The sequence below is a fragment of the Pelobates fuscus genome, chromosome 2 (assembly GCF_036172605.1).
Source record: "Pelobates fuscus isolate aPelFus1 chromosome 2, aPelFus1.pri, whole genome shotgun sequence".
In the NCBI taxonomy this organism is placed as follows: Eukaryota; Metazoa; Chordata; class Amphibia; order Anura; family Pelobatidae; genus Pelobates; species Pelobates fuscus.
The window spans coordinates 98,437,928-98,453,154 of NC_086318.1; the positions used below are offsets into that span (position 1 = coordinate 98,437,928).

Here is a 15,227-nt window from a genome sequence, read left to right on the forward strand (position 1 = left end):
TGTACATGGTATGTGCAAATGGTTTTCACAGCCTTATTCACAAAATTAACAAGACTGTCATTAGGCTGATTGCAGCAGTACTATTATTGGTATTTATTTAGCACCAGCTTATTCGTCAGCGCTTTACAATGAGGGGAATTTACTGAATGAGACAATAACAAAAGGTAACAGGAACAATAGATAGTTGTGGACCCTGCTCAAACGAGCTTACATTCTAGAGGAGGTGGGGTATAAAAACACAATAGGAAGGGTATTGAGAGCGACTGCAAATAGACATGGTGGGAAAGTAGCAAAACTGGAGGTGAGAGTGGAGTTTGGCCCTTTAGGAGAGCGCAAGAGGAAGGTTTGAGAGGTAGAAGTTACTCTTGGAGGCCATAAGCAATCCTTAAAAGATGGGACTTCTTAAAGGATTGAAGACTAGGGGAGAGTCTGACAGGCTGTTCCAACGGAAAGGAGCTGCCAGTGAGAAGTATTGCAGGTGTGAATTTGCAGTAAGGGTGCGAGCAGCAGACATGAGAAGGTCACCAGTAGAGCGGAGAGACCGACATGGGCATACCTATGAATCAGTGAAGAAATGTAAGAGGGGCTAGAGTTGGTTAGAGCTTTATAGGTAAGTACCCCTGTTATTTTAAATTGACACCTGTAGGGTACAGGAAGCCAGTGTAAGGATCAACAGAGGGGTGAGGGGTGAGAGGAGTGACAGGAGAGAAAGATCAGCCTGGCAGCAGCATTAATCACAGATTGTAGGGGGCAGTACGGCTTCTAGGGAGACCAATTGGGAAAAAATTACAGTGTGGCAAACCCAGCCACTTCTGACTTATATGTATCGTATGTTGTCCATAGGCTGAATGTATACTGCAAGTCGTTACCTGTGATAATGCTATGTACAGCCGTTCGCCGTACGAATGTGGGCTCCCCAGGTAGACCACACCTTCCCCAGTCGTGTGGCACCAAGTAACCGAGTACATCCCGGTTGCAATCGGTATTTCAAGGCTCTCCTAGGTGGCCGCCGATCGGCTACCGACCATGCGGCGGTCGGCCATCTTGGATCCTTTGTCTCTGCAGCGGTGTTCGGTCGTCGAGAGCCTGGAACGGAAACCGGCTACTCGATGAGTGAACACCGCTGGACTTTCAGAGCGTTCGGGAGTCCCGCGTTCGGTGCATTCTATGTCCTGTACTTATTCGGTACTTTTAAAACCACTTTAATGTTTTATCGTATTATGTGCGGCGTTCGGTCAATACAGCTGGGATCGGAGCGGTATTCTCCCAAGGTGTGCGCCCCGACCCCAGCTATCTACCGAACGTTCAATTATTATAAAGTACCGAGTATTGTGTGAATTGTGTATTTTAAGGTCAATTGTCGGTTTTGCTGCACGAGGAGATAATCCACTTAAGCGTCCATTTTGGTAGGAGTATCCTTCTCGTGCAGCAATGCCTGTTGGGAAAGTCGCAGTGCATGTTGGGAGAAATCCCCTGGAATTACTGTCTGGAAACCCCTTACATGGGGAACTGTATAAATATGCTACCTGTGAATAAACCGAGTTAGTTGACTCCCAAACTGTTTCGTCCGGTTATTGGGAGGATGGGGAATATTGCCGTGCTTTCTGTCTTGACTGTGGATTTCCTGAGGATACCAACGGATATCGTGGACTAATATACTGCGTTCCGTTACATACAGTAATCATGTGAGTGATTAATAGAGCATGAACTAGCTCCTTGGCAGCATCTTGCGTAAGAAAGGGGCGTATATGGGCAATGTTTTTAAGCTGGAATTGACTAGTTTTAGCAACAGATTAGACATGAGGTGCAAAGATGAGGCCAGGGTAAAAAATTACACCAAAACCGTGAGTTTGAAAGGATGGGGTGAGGCCGGTACCATCAACCTGCAGGGAGAGTGAAGGAGGAGGATCAGTGTTATGAGAAGAAAAAATAAAACTGTTTTAGAGAGAGTAAGTCTCAGAAAGCTGGAGGACATCCAATCAGTTAGAAGAAAGGCAATTGGTGACACATTGTAGGACAGCAGGGGAGGAAAGTTATATCTGGGTGTTGGCGGTATACAGGTGGTAGGGGAATCCTAATGAATTAATGAGTTTGCCAAGAGAGGCAGTATAGAGAGCGAACAAAAGGGGACCAAGAGCTGAACCTTGAGGGACTCCGACTGAGAGAGGACAAGAGAAGGTGTCGTTAGAAAAAGACCCTGAAGGGGCATTGGGAGAGATAGGAGAACAATGAGACTGCTGTGTCACGTAGACTAAGAGATTGAACAGTTAGGAGAAGGAGGCAATGATCAACAGTGTCAAAGGCAGAAGAGAGGTCAAGAAGAATTAGTATGAAGTAGTGGCCTTTGGATTTAGCTGCAATTAGAGAATTTGTAACTCTCGTCAGAGCAATCTCTCTGGAGTGGAGGGGCAGAATCCAGACTGAAGAGGGTCAAGGAGAGTCGAAATTGAGGAAGCAAGTCAGACTGGTAAAGATAAGTCTTTTCAAAAGGTTTGAGGAGAAGGGGTAGTGTGATTGCTGCCAAATTAACAGTTCCACTATCAGATTCACCATCTAACATTTTGACAGGCTTGAGCATAGGTACTATGCCAGTGGCATAGCAGTAAATACTACTTGGAGGCCTAGGATGAATGCTAGCACAATTACGCAACTTTTCAAGTGGCTGTTACATCCCCCCACCTGGGAATTGTAGGGCAGAGACTACTGCTCCATACATGTCATAAAGCCAGTTTGGGTGAGGAGGACTAAGAGATTCATGTTTGGGTATATATTTTAATTATGCATTTGGAGGTTATTTTTTTTTATATCTCCACACAATATGTGGGTGACATTTTATCTTTAAAACATTTCTATAAATTTAACACAGGACTGTCTTTTCACACTTATTCTGTATGTAAGTTCTATGAGTTCTATGCTTCATTCATGCGTGATGATTTGAAATTCCTACGAGAACTGTTTTCGTTACAGGAAGTTTATCATGAAAAGCACATTCACAAGTTTTGGGAAACTGCCAAAAGTCTCTTTGGAAATCTAAAAGTTGTCGGCCCAGAAGAAACAATCACTCAAGCAGAAGCAAGAAACATGGGAATGTAATGCATATTATATATTTATATATGGCTTTTATGTATATTAATTGAAATATTATATATTTCATATATTTTTAATTGAAAGTTTTATTGAGGTTTTTCAAAACACAAACAAGCCAAGAATACAGAAGGTAAAAAAAAAAAAAAACAGGAGTGGGTACAGACTGAAATTTTCTTAACATTTTATTACACTGTTATCCCATAGATACACGCATGCACAAAAAGTAAATGTATGTGTACAGTTTTGATTCTTTTAAATGTATATTATCAAATGTAGTAATTTTAAGGTAGGACACATTTTTGTAAATATAGATGTTTGGATTTTGGGGAAATGTACCTTTTGTCCCACTAAATCAACTACTCTTTTTTTTTCTCAGAAGAAAATTCTCTATTGTAAATTTCTACTGAATTCTGTTCATCTCTAGGGAATGTTAAGAGAAACAGAGCATTATTTTAGCATGATGTCATGAAGCAGACAGGAACAAATTGGTTTCTTGACTTATGGAAACCCACCAGGGTATTAGCTTTTAGAGGTTAATTTTGTGAATGAATAACTTAACATTTTGACTTCCCATGTATGCCAATGAGCTGTAGTGCTTTTAGATTTTCTAGAACATGGAATTAAGTCAGTCTTTTGGGGAAGCACCGATTTATGTCCCATAAGGCTTCCTTACAGTTTGATAATAATTTTGCTAGAGGAGCATGCCCAGCTGCTAATGTCATTCAACCAATGAATCTAGATTTTTGCATGATACAATGTTTATATTTTTTTGTATGAAACAACAAAATAAATTTTCCACCAGGTTATAAATTAGAATATATACAGTAAACTTTTAAATATGGGATTTTTTTTTTATATATATAAAAGTCTTGACTCCACCAGTTCAACCTTCCGTATATCTGCTTCCACATATGATATAATGGTTATAAGCTCGATCAAAAATGCCTTCAAACCACAGTTAACCATTAGCTGAATACAGGACCGTTTCCCTAAAATATACTGATCGTTTTGCATTTATATGATTATTAAAATACTGGAAAAGCTAGCAGACAGCCACATGTTTTTTATTGTTTTTATTTTTTATTTTTTCCTCCGTGTCCAGTAAAACTCACTCATGCTGCATCTCTGACTGTGCAGTTACCTTCCCAGTTTTGATAACTTGCATTCATAGAGTAGTTTGTGTGTTCACTGTCACACAAACCACATCACGTTGCAGGTTAAAAAAGGTGCCAAGTCCATAGTTATTCGTGCATACCTAACCCTATCCTGAAGATTTACCAAGCAGCGTTGAGCTTGGCAGGGTTCTCATGTACAGTAAGTATCTCCTCTGTGCAATCTTTTCTAGTGGCAATCTTATTTTTGCTTTTATTATTTTTGTACACAAAAAATAAGGTGACCATGCCATCTGTGATTTGGGTGTGAATTTAAACATCATCAGCCAAACTGCAGGGATTTAGGCTGAGACACATTATGCTGCCTCACTGTGTTCAAGGGCAGTGCCAAATTTTAAAGTAACACTTATAATTGTGTAATCCTTCTCTAACAGACCATAGCATGATGTGAATTTTCTCCACACTAGAAGAAAAAAAGTGGGACATTTGATGTGTGTGGCACTCAAGTACAAACCTGCATTGTCCAATTCTTATACCCCATCCTTTAAAAATATATGGTAGAATTGGTTATTCGTGCTGCGGCAGAACAGCTGTGTAATTCCCCACCAACTTTCCATGTTAATGTAAATAAGCATAGTTTCCACATTACTATTCCATGGAGTATACATCTGTTTGGTATGTTTCCCCTTTTGTTAAATGATTTCTATATTTTATACATTTGCTAGGTTACTTTTCATTTTTGCTACAGACAAATGTAGAGCTAAATTAGTGATACTTTCCATAAAAAGAAACCATATATATATATATTTTTTTTTTAATTTAAAATGTTTTATTTTTTTTTACTATTGTAAATGGCTTTTAATTCTAAATTCTCTGAATTCTGTTTTAGGGACATTTGTCGTCAGAATAAGGAATGTGATTATTACTTTAGCATAGATGCTGATGTTGGACTGACAAACCCAAAAACTTTAAAACTGCTCATCGAACAAAACAGGTTGGTGATCTAATCTTATTTTGTAACATGGAATCCTTGTCTTGTTATAATAAAAGTATTAACATATGAAGGGATTTGTATTTCTAACTAGTATTATTCGTTAAAAGACTGGGTACTAGATGCAAGCTTATAAACCATAAATAACCTATTTCTAACCGCTCGCTCCTGATTATTTTCTAGTTTATATGTATTACTTATGAAATCTATGCATTTTTTTTTTTTTTATTATATGTACATTTATAGCACATACACATTTAATGTTCTGATCCCCTTCAATCTGAAATTGTCTGGTGTATCTCATTCCCTGGTCTCCTGTTGAAGTTAGTTGCATAGCTTCCATCAAATGAACAATTGAGTTTACTCGTGTATATATGCGGTACAGCTGTGAAGGTTTCCATTAATTTCAATGGAAAGAAATTAAAAGCTCACGCTCCCACTCATTCTTGTGCAGGAAGTGTTTGCACAAGTGAGTGTATATGCAACAGAGAGTTGACATCTGTAGGCTCCCACACTACACCATCCCTGATGAGAAAACTCAAAAAATTCCATAGGTGTGAAGTAAGAAAATAAATCTCTGCTCTCCTGGTAGTGTGGTTTTGTTGAGATAGATGAAAAACTGCTGATTGAAGTAAAGCAACTAGTAATACTGTTATTATTTCATGGAGTTAAACCACAGTTTCTTAGTTCTCCATAGATTTATTTATTTTACTTCTGAAATCCTATAATTTGTTGAGGTTACAGCTGTGATCTCCTGGTGTGTTCTACATGGAAATTCACTCTGGTGTCTTATTAAAGAGCTTTGATGGTTATTTAGGCTTGTAGTTCAAAATTGGTACCATTTCCAATAAAAACTAATTTCCCTCAGTTTGGTCTTAATAAGAGTTTCTCAAAAAGCATGCAAGGTAATGCTAATCAATACTCTCTTAATCAAATTTAAGTATCCGTTCACAATTTAATCAAAACCGATCCCAATATTATTTATTTATGTTTCTTACAGAAAAATAATTGCTCCCCTAGTAACCCGCCATGGGAAATTATGGTCTAACTTTTGGGGTGCTCTAAGTCCTGATGGATATTATGCAAGATCTGAGGATTATGTGGATATTGTGCAAGGAAACAGAGTGTAAGTAATATTGGTGAAAATCTCGGATGTCATATACTTTATAAAATGTCATAAAGATAAGCATTTTTTATTTTAGATTAAATATGTACTTGTTTTATTTTTTATTATTTTTTGTGTGTGTGTTATGTAAATGACTAAAATAAATTACATTCTAAAAAAAATCGACCCAACTGAAAGACTATCTGATGGAATTATATGCATGCAAATCAGGAAATCCCCACTCCCCACCAAACGTTATCACTATTATTTCTATTACTACATTTTTTTTTTCAAAACTTTTTTTTGCTTTGATATGTAATCACCAGTTAACAGCTCCTATGCTGATTCATTCCACTGTATCTGGTGAATCCTAGAACATTGTGTTATGAGAAACTGCAAATTTTGAGAAGCCCTACTCAAAAACCCAGCTAGAAACAATTGATTTTGGTTCTCTTATTTTGTTTCTTTGTTGAACATTACTTTTGTCCTGTGTCCTGTGTTGGAATAGATACTTCCCTTTTTGTGTCACATTGATTTTAGAATACAGTACTAGGCAGTGATTTACCATTTTAAATTCCAGAAATAAAAGTAAATTTTTAATTTTGATGTTTCACCACAACCCTTTCTTTGTTCTGACATGTGCATTCATTAGTGAAAATTAATGTACTTACTTGGCATGATACAAGCGGTTTATAGAAAGGACCATTACATACAGTTGGAAGTTGTGTGGTGGTCACATGCCATACCTGCAGATACTGTACACTATGTATTGTATTTGTTAGGAGGTGTTTATGCTTCTCTCGAATGTCAGAGTGAGGATTTTGCATGTAGATACAGTGATGTTAAGCAAATCCTTGCTGAATGGGTTGGTAAGATAAAACTCATTTAATGCAAGTACCGGTAGAAATGGTGATTGTGCTTTTATATTTTATTTTGTGTGTGTATATGTGTGTGTATATATATATATTAAAAAAAAAAAAAAAAAAATTGAACATCCGGTCCAGGGGACTGTAACATTTCTTTGCATTTATTTTATTTATTTATTTTTTCCAGAAAAGGGAGATGTTTGATGCTTGTAGCCTTTTTTTGTAAGGATATTAATCTGAGAACATATACAGTTGACAAGTTTATTCATACAGAGTTATTAAATGTAAAGTAAGGTAGCACATGGCTCCATATAATCTTCAGCTTCAACATTTCTTCAATTAATTTCTTTAGTGGATAATCTTATCACGGCTGGATCTGGATGTGTTGGAATTCACTTGGGTCTAAGTGACAAAAGCCCTTTCATAAGTTGTCCCTGTATAATATTCCTGCTGACAGACAGGACACTTTCATTATGTGTGGTCCTACAGTATATTTTCTTGGTGTATGTAAGATAAATCCAACCAGGGATAAGTTCTTGATTTTGTCTTTAATCCTCCCTGTAAAGAATACTTACACACATGGCACAAAGGTTATATTTGTACTTATGTATATAGTGAGACAAAAGTCATCTGTAATTTAGAAAACTGCCAAAGCAAAACATTTTTTTTTTCTATTTTGATAGAAAGGTAAAGGTTGCACAAAGTAGTATGGTCTTTCCTTTTTTTTTTATTTTTTTATTTCCATTATGTATATTCTTATACATTTTTTTCATCATTAAATACACACACAATTCTAGAAACAAATTATTCAACATATACATATTTTTCTAATTTTTTATTTTTTTTTATCTACAGAGGTGTTTGGAACATCCCATATATGGCCAATGTATATTTAATTAATGGACAAACTCTTCGTTCTGAGTTGAAGGAGAGAAATCGTTTTGTTCTGGACAGGCTAGATCCTGACATGGCCCTATGCCGAAATGCAAGGGAGATGGTAAGAATCGGGTAGAGGTTTGGTAAACTCAGATATTTTACTAAATTCCCGCACCACCCGTTATTTATTTCTGAAAGTATGCTAGCTGTGTGATTTTCTGGAAGTATGAAGTACTACTTCATTTTTATAAAAGTATATATTTCCTCTAAATTAATCTTTTAACATTCTCAGAACATCTGCTGATTGCAAATGTGTGTAACAATAATGGGAAATTTTATCCAGAGCCCTCATAATGAAAACAAACTGCTCTCATGGGTGAAATTCTAGGAAAGCAAGATAACACACTGGACTAGGGAATCTATACATACGAAGTAACCCAGCTGTTCTCTTTTCCTGTGTACATAACTAATGCATAAATCTATCCAGCCGAAGCAGTGATCTAAATCAGTGGCTCTCTATATATTATATTACATGTGTTTACATGCTAATCCCGACTGTAAATGTTTCAAAATGTTAATTTACTCACTATTATGCTGCATGTTTTTTTTTTTTATTACAGCAAAATATTTAACTGAAAACATATTGGTACTAGTTTCTAAAGTTGTTTTACAATTTCATGCATTAGCAGAATATGTAGTATTTATTGCGTTCTGATCTGTAAGTAGATTTTTTTTTTTTTTTTTTTTTTACACTTAAAGGGTGTTGTGTTAAAGAGCAATTGTGGAGCAACGCTACCTTTGAGCAGAACCTTAGATTTTAGCTTTCCAGTAATTTTCAAACTGTTTATTTTAGCATTCTCTATATACTGTTAAAGATGCGAGATTTTTAAAAATTCAAAGTTTGTAACAAATTTCACAATTAAAAAAAACAACAAAAAAAAGCCACTAAACAAGTGTTCTATTTTTAAAGGCATTTGTTAGAGGCAAAAGTTTTTTGGGTTTTTTTTGTGTGTCCCCTGTTGGACAGTTAATTTTTAATTCATTGGTAACAATTGTCATAGATGCTCACGAAAAGTTTTTTGATGAGTGATGCCCCAGAAATACTCTTTATACATTATATAAAACTTGTTTTATGGTTTCTTCTTGTGCCTTTGATATCTTGATTCCGTGCAACTCTGGACATATAGCTGTATTTACTAATTTACTGTATATGTATGATGAAGCAATTTGGGTCACTAATATTTCTAGACAAACATTGCAAAATGCTTTACTGAAATATACATCTGTGGCTGGCAAATATTACTGTGATATATTGCTTCATTTCTTGGTGATGTGCGCTCCCTCCCCAGACTTAAACTATTCCAAACATTCTCTTATGCTGTGCTTTGCATCTACTATCTCAGCTTTTTCCTAGCTGCTTGGATGTCCTATGCTGAGCAGATTATATTCGGTCAAAGAAAGATCTGCATTTTCTCATCGACTCTTAACTTTACTTTGTCAAGGGTTTTGGCCTCAAGCTGAGCAGCTGACAAGTAGGCATGGCAAGCCATTGTGTATGCCCAGCCAAAACTTTGCTTGAAGCTGCATGTTGTCTGGACAGACTTCTTGAAGTTTCTCAGCTTTCAGTATAAGCTGTTATTTTTGAATTTGTGTTTTCATGTCTCCACAGTCAATCTAGGAAATATAAAAAAACAGAAAAGAAAGGATATGCAAGTCAACTTATTTGATCCTTCTTCATTTTAGAGTTTACAAAGAGAAAGAGACTCTCCTACTCCGGAAACATTCCATATGTTCAGACCCCCAAAGGTTTCATTATATTTTTTATTCTAATGAATCACGTTCTTTGCTCTTTTCTCTTTTGGTACTTTTTCATATTGGACATGTTTCGTCACTGTCTTTAGAGGGTCTTTGTATTGGTTGGTGACCTTTTTTTTTCTTTTTTTTTTTAAAGGGTCATGTTTGTTTTGGTTTAGTGGTCTAAGTTATGGCTCCTGTGACAGTCTGCAGATGTTTGCACAATTATAGTATACCACCCCCTCAACTCACAATAGTCACCTCCAAAAGATGACAAAGGATTGTGTAGAACACCTCTCCATTCACCAAACAGCCAAGGCAAATTGCATGCTTCGTCACACAAGTTATTCGTTTTGCTAGAATTGTTAAGCAAGTTGTTGGATTGTAACAGACAGGCCTATTACCTTTAAGAAATGGAGGTCATAACATTTTAATTAGTGTACTCCTTGTTAAAATTATTTAATTGCGGTAACAGCTCAATAAACTAGTCATAAAGTTGACTATGTATGCCTAAGGGCTACATATATCACAAGCAAAGCTCTACTGAGTGCCGATCAAATGCTTGAATTCTTATTAATGACCGTAACTATTTTTTATCATGTAAAGTAACTTTTTTCCAATTCAGAGGATTTGTCTGACACGTTTTACTACTGCAAAGTCAGTGATACTTCTTAAATATTTACACAAGTTAACCCATTCAAGGGCAGGGTCCAGCAAACAAATTTTAATGGTGAAATTCCAATTATATTTTTAGTTTAACCCTGTTGGTGCCAGAAGACTAAGGAAAACAAAATGGTTTACACTCTTCATTGGTCCTTTATAAGTATTAAGTGTGTCTGTGTTTGAATTTATCATGGTGCCCATGTGAAATTACTTTTTTCTTTTCTCTGGGAAAATAAAAATGCCACATAGACCGAAATACTACTAGAATATAATTTGTTCAGAAAAGAGACCTAAAAATGAAATGCCTTTTTGGTTTGGATGCACATTTTGTTGCAGACTGAATAAAGCTGTGGAATAAACTAAAACCAAGCAAAACATGTAATGCCAGATTGAAATTCTACAAACTACGTAATTATCAGATCATTTTTTTCCCCTGACAATGTATCTGGTTTGAAATTTAAATAAATAAATTAATTCCTATTGGCTTTAAAAATATCATCTGTTTATTTTAAAGAACTGACAAAAATGCAGTTTGTTTAACTTGCAATTATCCTTGGGTTAATACAAGGATATTGTGTTGCTTTATTGACTAAGTACAAGCCATATCTTAACAACTCTGCCTCCAATTCATATTTAACCTAAAAATTAACACCCTAAAGAGCTTTGGATTTTTTTCAGACCCTACATTTTTAGACCTCTTTCATCCTGAAAAAATTGTACATTCTAGCCATCATATTTTTTTTATGATCCGCGGTTTGACTTTTCTTATAAATAAATATACATATATATATTTTTTTTGGGGGGGGGGTCTGAAAAAAAAGTCCATATTAATCTTTTAGAATTTCAATTTTTAATACTAATTTTTAAAGTAAATAACACCAGTTTTCTTTTAGGTATGCTGGCTAAAAGATTTGATTACCTTATTGTATACTCTGTAGTCTCCTCCTAATACATTACAATAGAGATTGTATTCTTAGCTTCATATCAAGAGGTCACATTTCAGTCACATTTCAGTCGCTTATGATGATCTTGATATGTCCTCGGAAATCAAATCCATATTTTGGTTTAACGTGAAATATTAGAAATTTAGGTTAAAAAAAAAAGCCATTCTGTAACTAATGTTTTCTTTCAGATATTAGTATTTCAGCATTCAGATTTTTATTCAAAAGCCTTTGTTTACACCTTTTCATTCCTTCTACTTTTTTCCACCCATTTCATATTCTTTCAGATCACATCTCTTGAGTTCTTCTCTCAATGGGTGTCTTTATTGACAACAGTATTGTTTTTTGTTTGTTTGTTTTTTAACCTTTTGTTCATTCTATCTCCTTGTGTGTTCATAATTTATAAATCCTCTAATTGTTTGTTTATCTGCCTTAGGGTGTCTTCATGTATATTACGAACAGACATGAATTTGGACGCCTTCTTTCAACAGCCAATTACAATACTACACATTATAACAATGACTTATGGCAAATCTTTGAAAACCCTGTGGTATGTATCTAAACCTTTTGGAGCACACCTATGATGAAAATCCTTTTGACTATGAAATGTATAATAGTTTATGAGATTAGATATATGCATTTCTATATAAATGAGTAATATATGAAAACATGAGTGCACAGGGTTTCAAAATGCGTAGGCACTTTTTTATATTTAAAAAATATATACGGTGCCAACATTCTGCAGCACTTTAAAATACTAGACAAGGGGATATTAAAGGTAAAGAAGTCCATGTTCAAATGAGCTTAAAATCCTATGAGAATTTAGGGAGGCTGATGTAGGCCATTAGGTATTTTTCCCAATGATACTTACTGGTCTGGTGGTGTGACTGGAATTCAAACCTAGGTTTCCCAGTTCTAAAGCCGTGCCATAACCACTGCTCCAACATACGAATATTTATTTATTTCCACAGCACTATATGTATTTAGCACCTACAAAATCCACTACTGTAAATACATTAAGGAAAAAAAAAGAAATCCTAAAATATGACAGACAAAAACCAAACCCGTGCAATGGGTTGGTCATAAAATGGATTGGTGTGTTCCAAATGGAACCAGCAGAACGTATGGGCTAGACCAGTCGGCAACCTTTGGCACATGATACATGCATGGCACTCTAGGTGCCTTTGCATGAAACCCAAGGCTGTCGGAGACAAATAGGCTCTGGCCTATCAGATATTTGGTAGTGGAAACTGAGCGGTGATTGCAGGTGGTGAGGGACAATGCTCAAATTACACATTGCATCTCAGATAACTTCCTCCCCAAACTTGTGAGCAGGTATCCACACTGGAGTGGGGCAGCCTGCAACAGCTATCACAGCTCTTGCCCTTGACCTGTACCTGGCTAGCCTAGTTCCCACTGGACCCCAGGGAAGCCAACCACACTGCTAGATATACACAGACCCGCAGAAGACACCTTCCCCTCATACAAATACAACAGCCCACACACATCACCACTGACAATCCACAAACGCGCACACAACCCCACAAACAGTCTCTCACATGCAATACTACAAGCAGCCCCATTCACACTGTGACATATCATCCAGACACACAATTCCACAAGCAGCCCCCTATACAACCCACATTCACAGGTATCCTACACAATACCACAAACTACTCATGAACATAAACAATATAACAGCACACATATATACAAATAAAACACTACAAAGCAACTGCAGCACTCATAAATAACAAAAGCAACATACACACTAACCTAAAATAATAAATAGGACCAGCAGGCCAAGGGACTTAAAAATCGTATTTTTGCACGATACCACTAAAAGGTTGCCTACCCCTGGGCTAGACTGTATCTATTACAGGCTCTGATTTGTTTAAGAGGAAACTGTAAGTTACAAAATAGATTGCAAAACCTGTACAAAACTCAGGATTGTTGCTGGCTGATTTGCAGATTTAGTGGGCAACTGAATTCCTTCCTTCTTACAATACACATACTTGACATATATTAAGGAAATATATGGCTTTCTATTTATGTTCTGTATATACAGGTCTCTTCTCATTTAGTATGAATAAAATGTATTAAGTGGAACATTAGACCCCCCCCCCCCCCCCCCCAAAAAAAAAGAAAAGAAAAAAAAGGCAGTCGTGCCTACAAGTTTAATAACTGGCACAGAATGCATAACCTCTATATATAAACAATATTTAAAGAGACACCCAATACATATGTTTTCTGCACATGTATGATCACTAATCTTTGGCATCTTTCACATATCTGCATATAAAATTGACAGCAATGATACAGTTTATAGACAAATATCGCTATATTAAAATAGTTCATTGGCCAATTGTATCAGCCAAATATATTTTTTTCTTTTTTCTGTGTGCTACTTCAAGAATAAATATTTTTTTAAAAAAAATATTCTTCATAGTATAGCAATTACCTTCATATACAGGGTTGCAAAGTTTACATTTTAAAATTTCCAACTGTTAAGAAAAAAAAGTAAGCAGTTGAAAACTTTGCACCTATTAGACAGTTTGTAATAATATATTTACTTATATTTTTCACATTAAGTAGAAAGTTACGGCCGATAAGAACCATTCGGCCCATCTAGTCCGTCCAATTTTCTAAATACTTTCGGCCTTATCTTTTATCTAGGATATCTTCATGCCTATCCCATGCATGCTTAAACTCCCTCACTGTGTTAACCTCTACCACTTCAGCTGGAAGGCTATTCCATGCATCCGCTACCCTCTCTGTAAAGTAATACTTCTTGATATTATTTTAAAACATTTGCCCCTCTAATTTAAGACTGTTCTCTTTTGGTAATTTATCCTCTTTTAAATATAATCTCCACTTTCACTGTGTTGATTCCCTTTATGTATTACATGTGGTAATGCATTTATTGCACAGACTTTGATTTTATTCAGCTATGTGCATGAATATTAGCCAATTGCTTATGTAGTTTTCTTGCTTTTTTATAGTTGCAGGTGCACCATTAATGTGTTATACATACAGTCTTTACTTATGCAGACTTTAAAGGCCTGTTTGAAGTGGTCATGGTGCCTAGAGTCTGTATCTGCAGCATTTTGCTTGAAAGTGCAGCAGAAATAAAGAGCCAAGTATGCAGTCTATTTTTGTGCAGTCTTAGACTTCTCTTATTTTGTCTTGTTAAACTGTGTGACTAAACTAAACAAATACTTTTTTTTTTTTTTTTTGGCTCTCCTTATTTAGCAGCCCAACTTTTGAAATTACACAAAATCAAATAATCTTTATATAAAAGATCATAGATTATTTGACTTTCTCTTGTATCCGGATTGCCAATATCTGCCTTCTACATTTTTACCATGCTTTAAAATATCCTAAATTAGGTTTTACTACATTTGCAGAGTAAAGCAACAGCCTAAATGCATAGTTTAAATGTGGATATATAAATTCAGATTTGGCATACATAGATTAGTTTACCATCTACATTTTTAATTATTTAGAATAAATAGAAATATTTACGATTGTAATGGTTTTGTAGAAGCACCAATGGATACACAAGACTTACTATCTGTTCATATCCTCGTGTTTCCCTTCAGTGTGCAGTTTTATAACGTTACATATATAAAGTCACTTTTGCAAGAACATACAAAATAAACGGGAAGGGATTAGGGTGTGCAGGCAAAGCAGTGTTGAAATAAATTATGCTTACAGCATCAAATGTACACCATAACAATAGATATAATCTTGGAAACTATGCTTTCATCAGTCTTTAACGGCGTTGAGAAA

General features: G+C 35.7%; 1 protein-coding gene across 2 annotated transcripts in view; it reads left to right on the top strand.

Moving 5' to 3' along the window:
* Nucleotides 1-15,227, top strand: part of PLOD2 (procollagen-lysine,2-oxoglutarate 5-dioxygenase 2) — a 117,110-nt gene that overhangs the window by 86,805 nt on the left and 15,078 nt on the right. The window contains exons 10-15 of one of the 2 annotated variants that reach the window (XM_063442489.1): nt 2,968-3,089; nt 5,089-5,193; nt 6,191-6,316; nt 8,017-8,158; nt 9,781-9,843; nt 11,872-11,985. In XM_063442489.1, coding sequence (XP_063298559.1) covers nt 2,968-3,089; nt 5,089-5,193; nt 6,191-6,316; nt 8,017-8,158; nt 9,781-9,843; nt 11,872-11,985 — 672 coding nt within the window. The remainder of the gene's footprint in view (nt 1-2,967; nt 3,090-5,088; nt 5,194-6,190; nt 6,317-8,016; nt 8,159-9,780; nt 9,844-11,871; nt 11,986-15,227) is intronic. The other variant, XM_063442490.1, reaches the window with a different exon arrangement.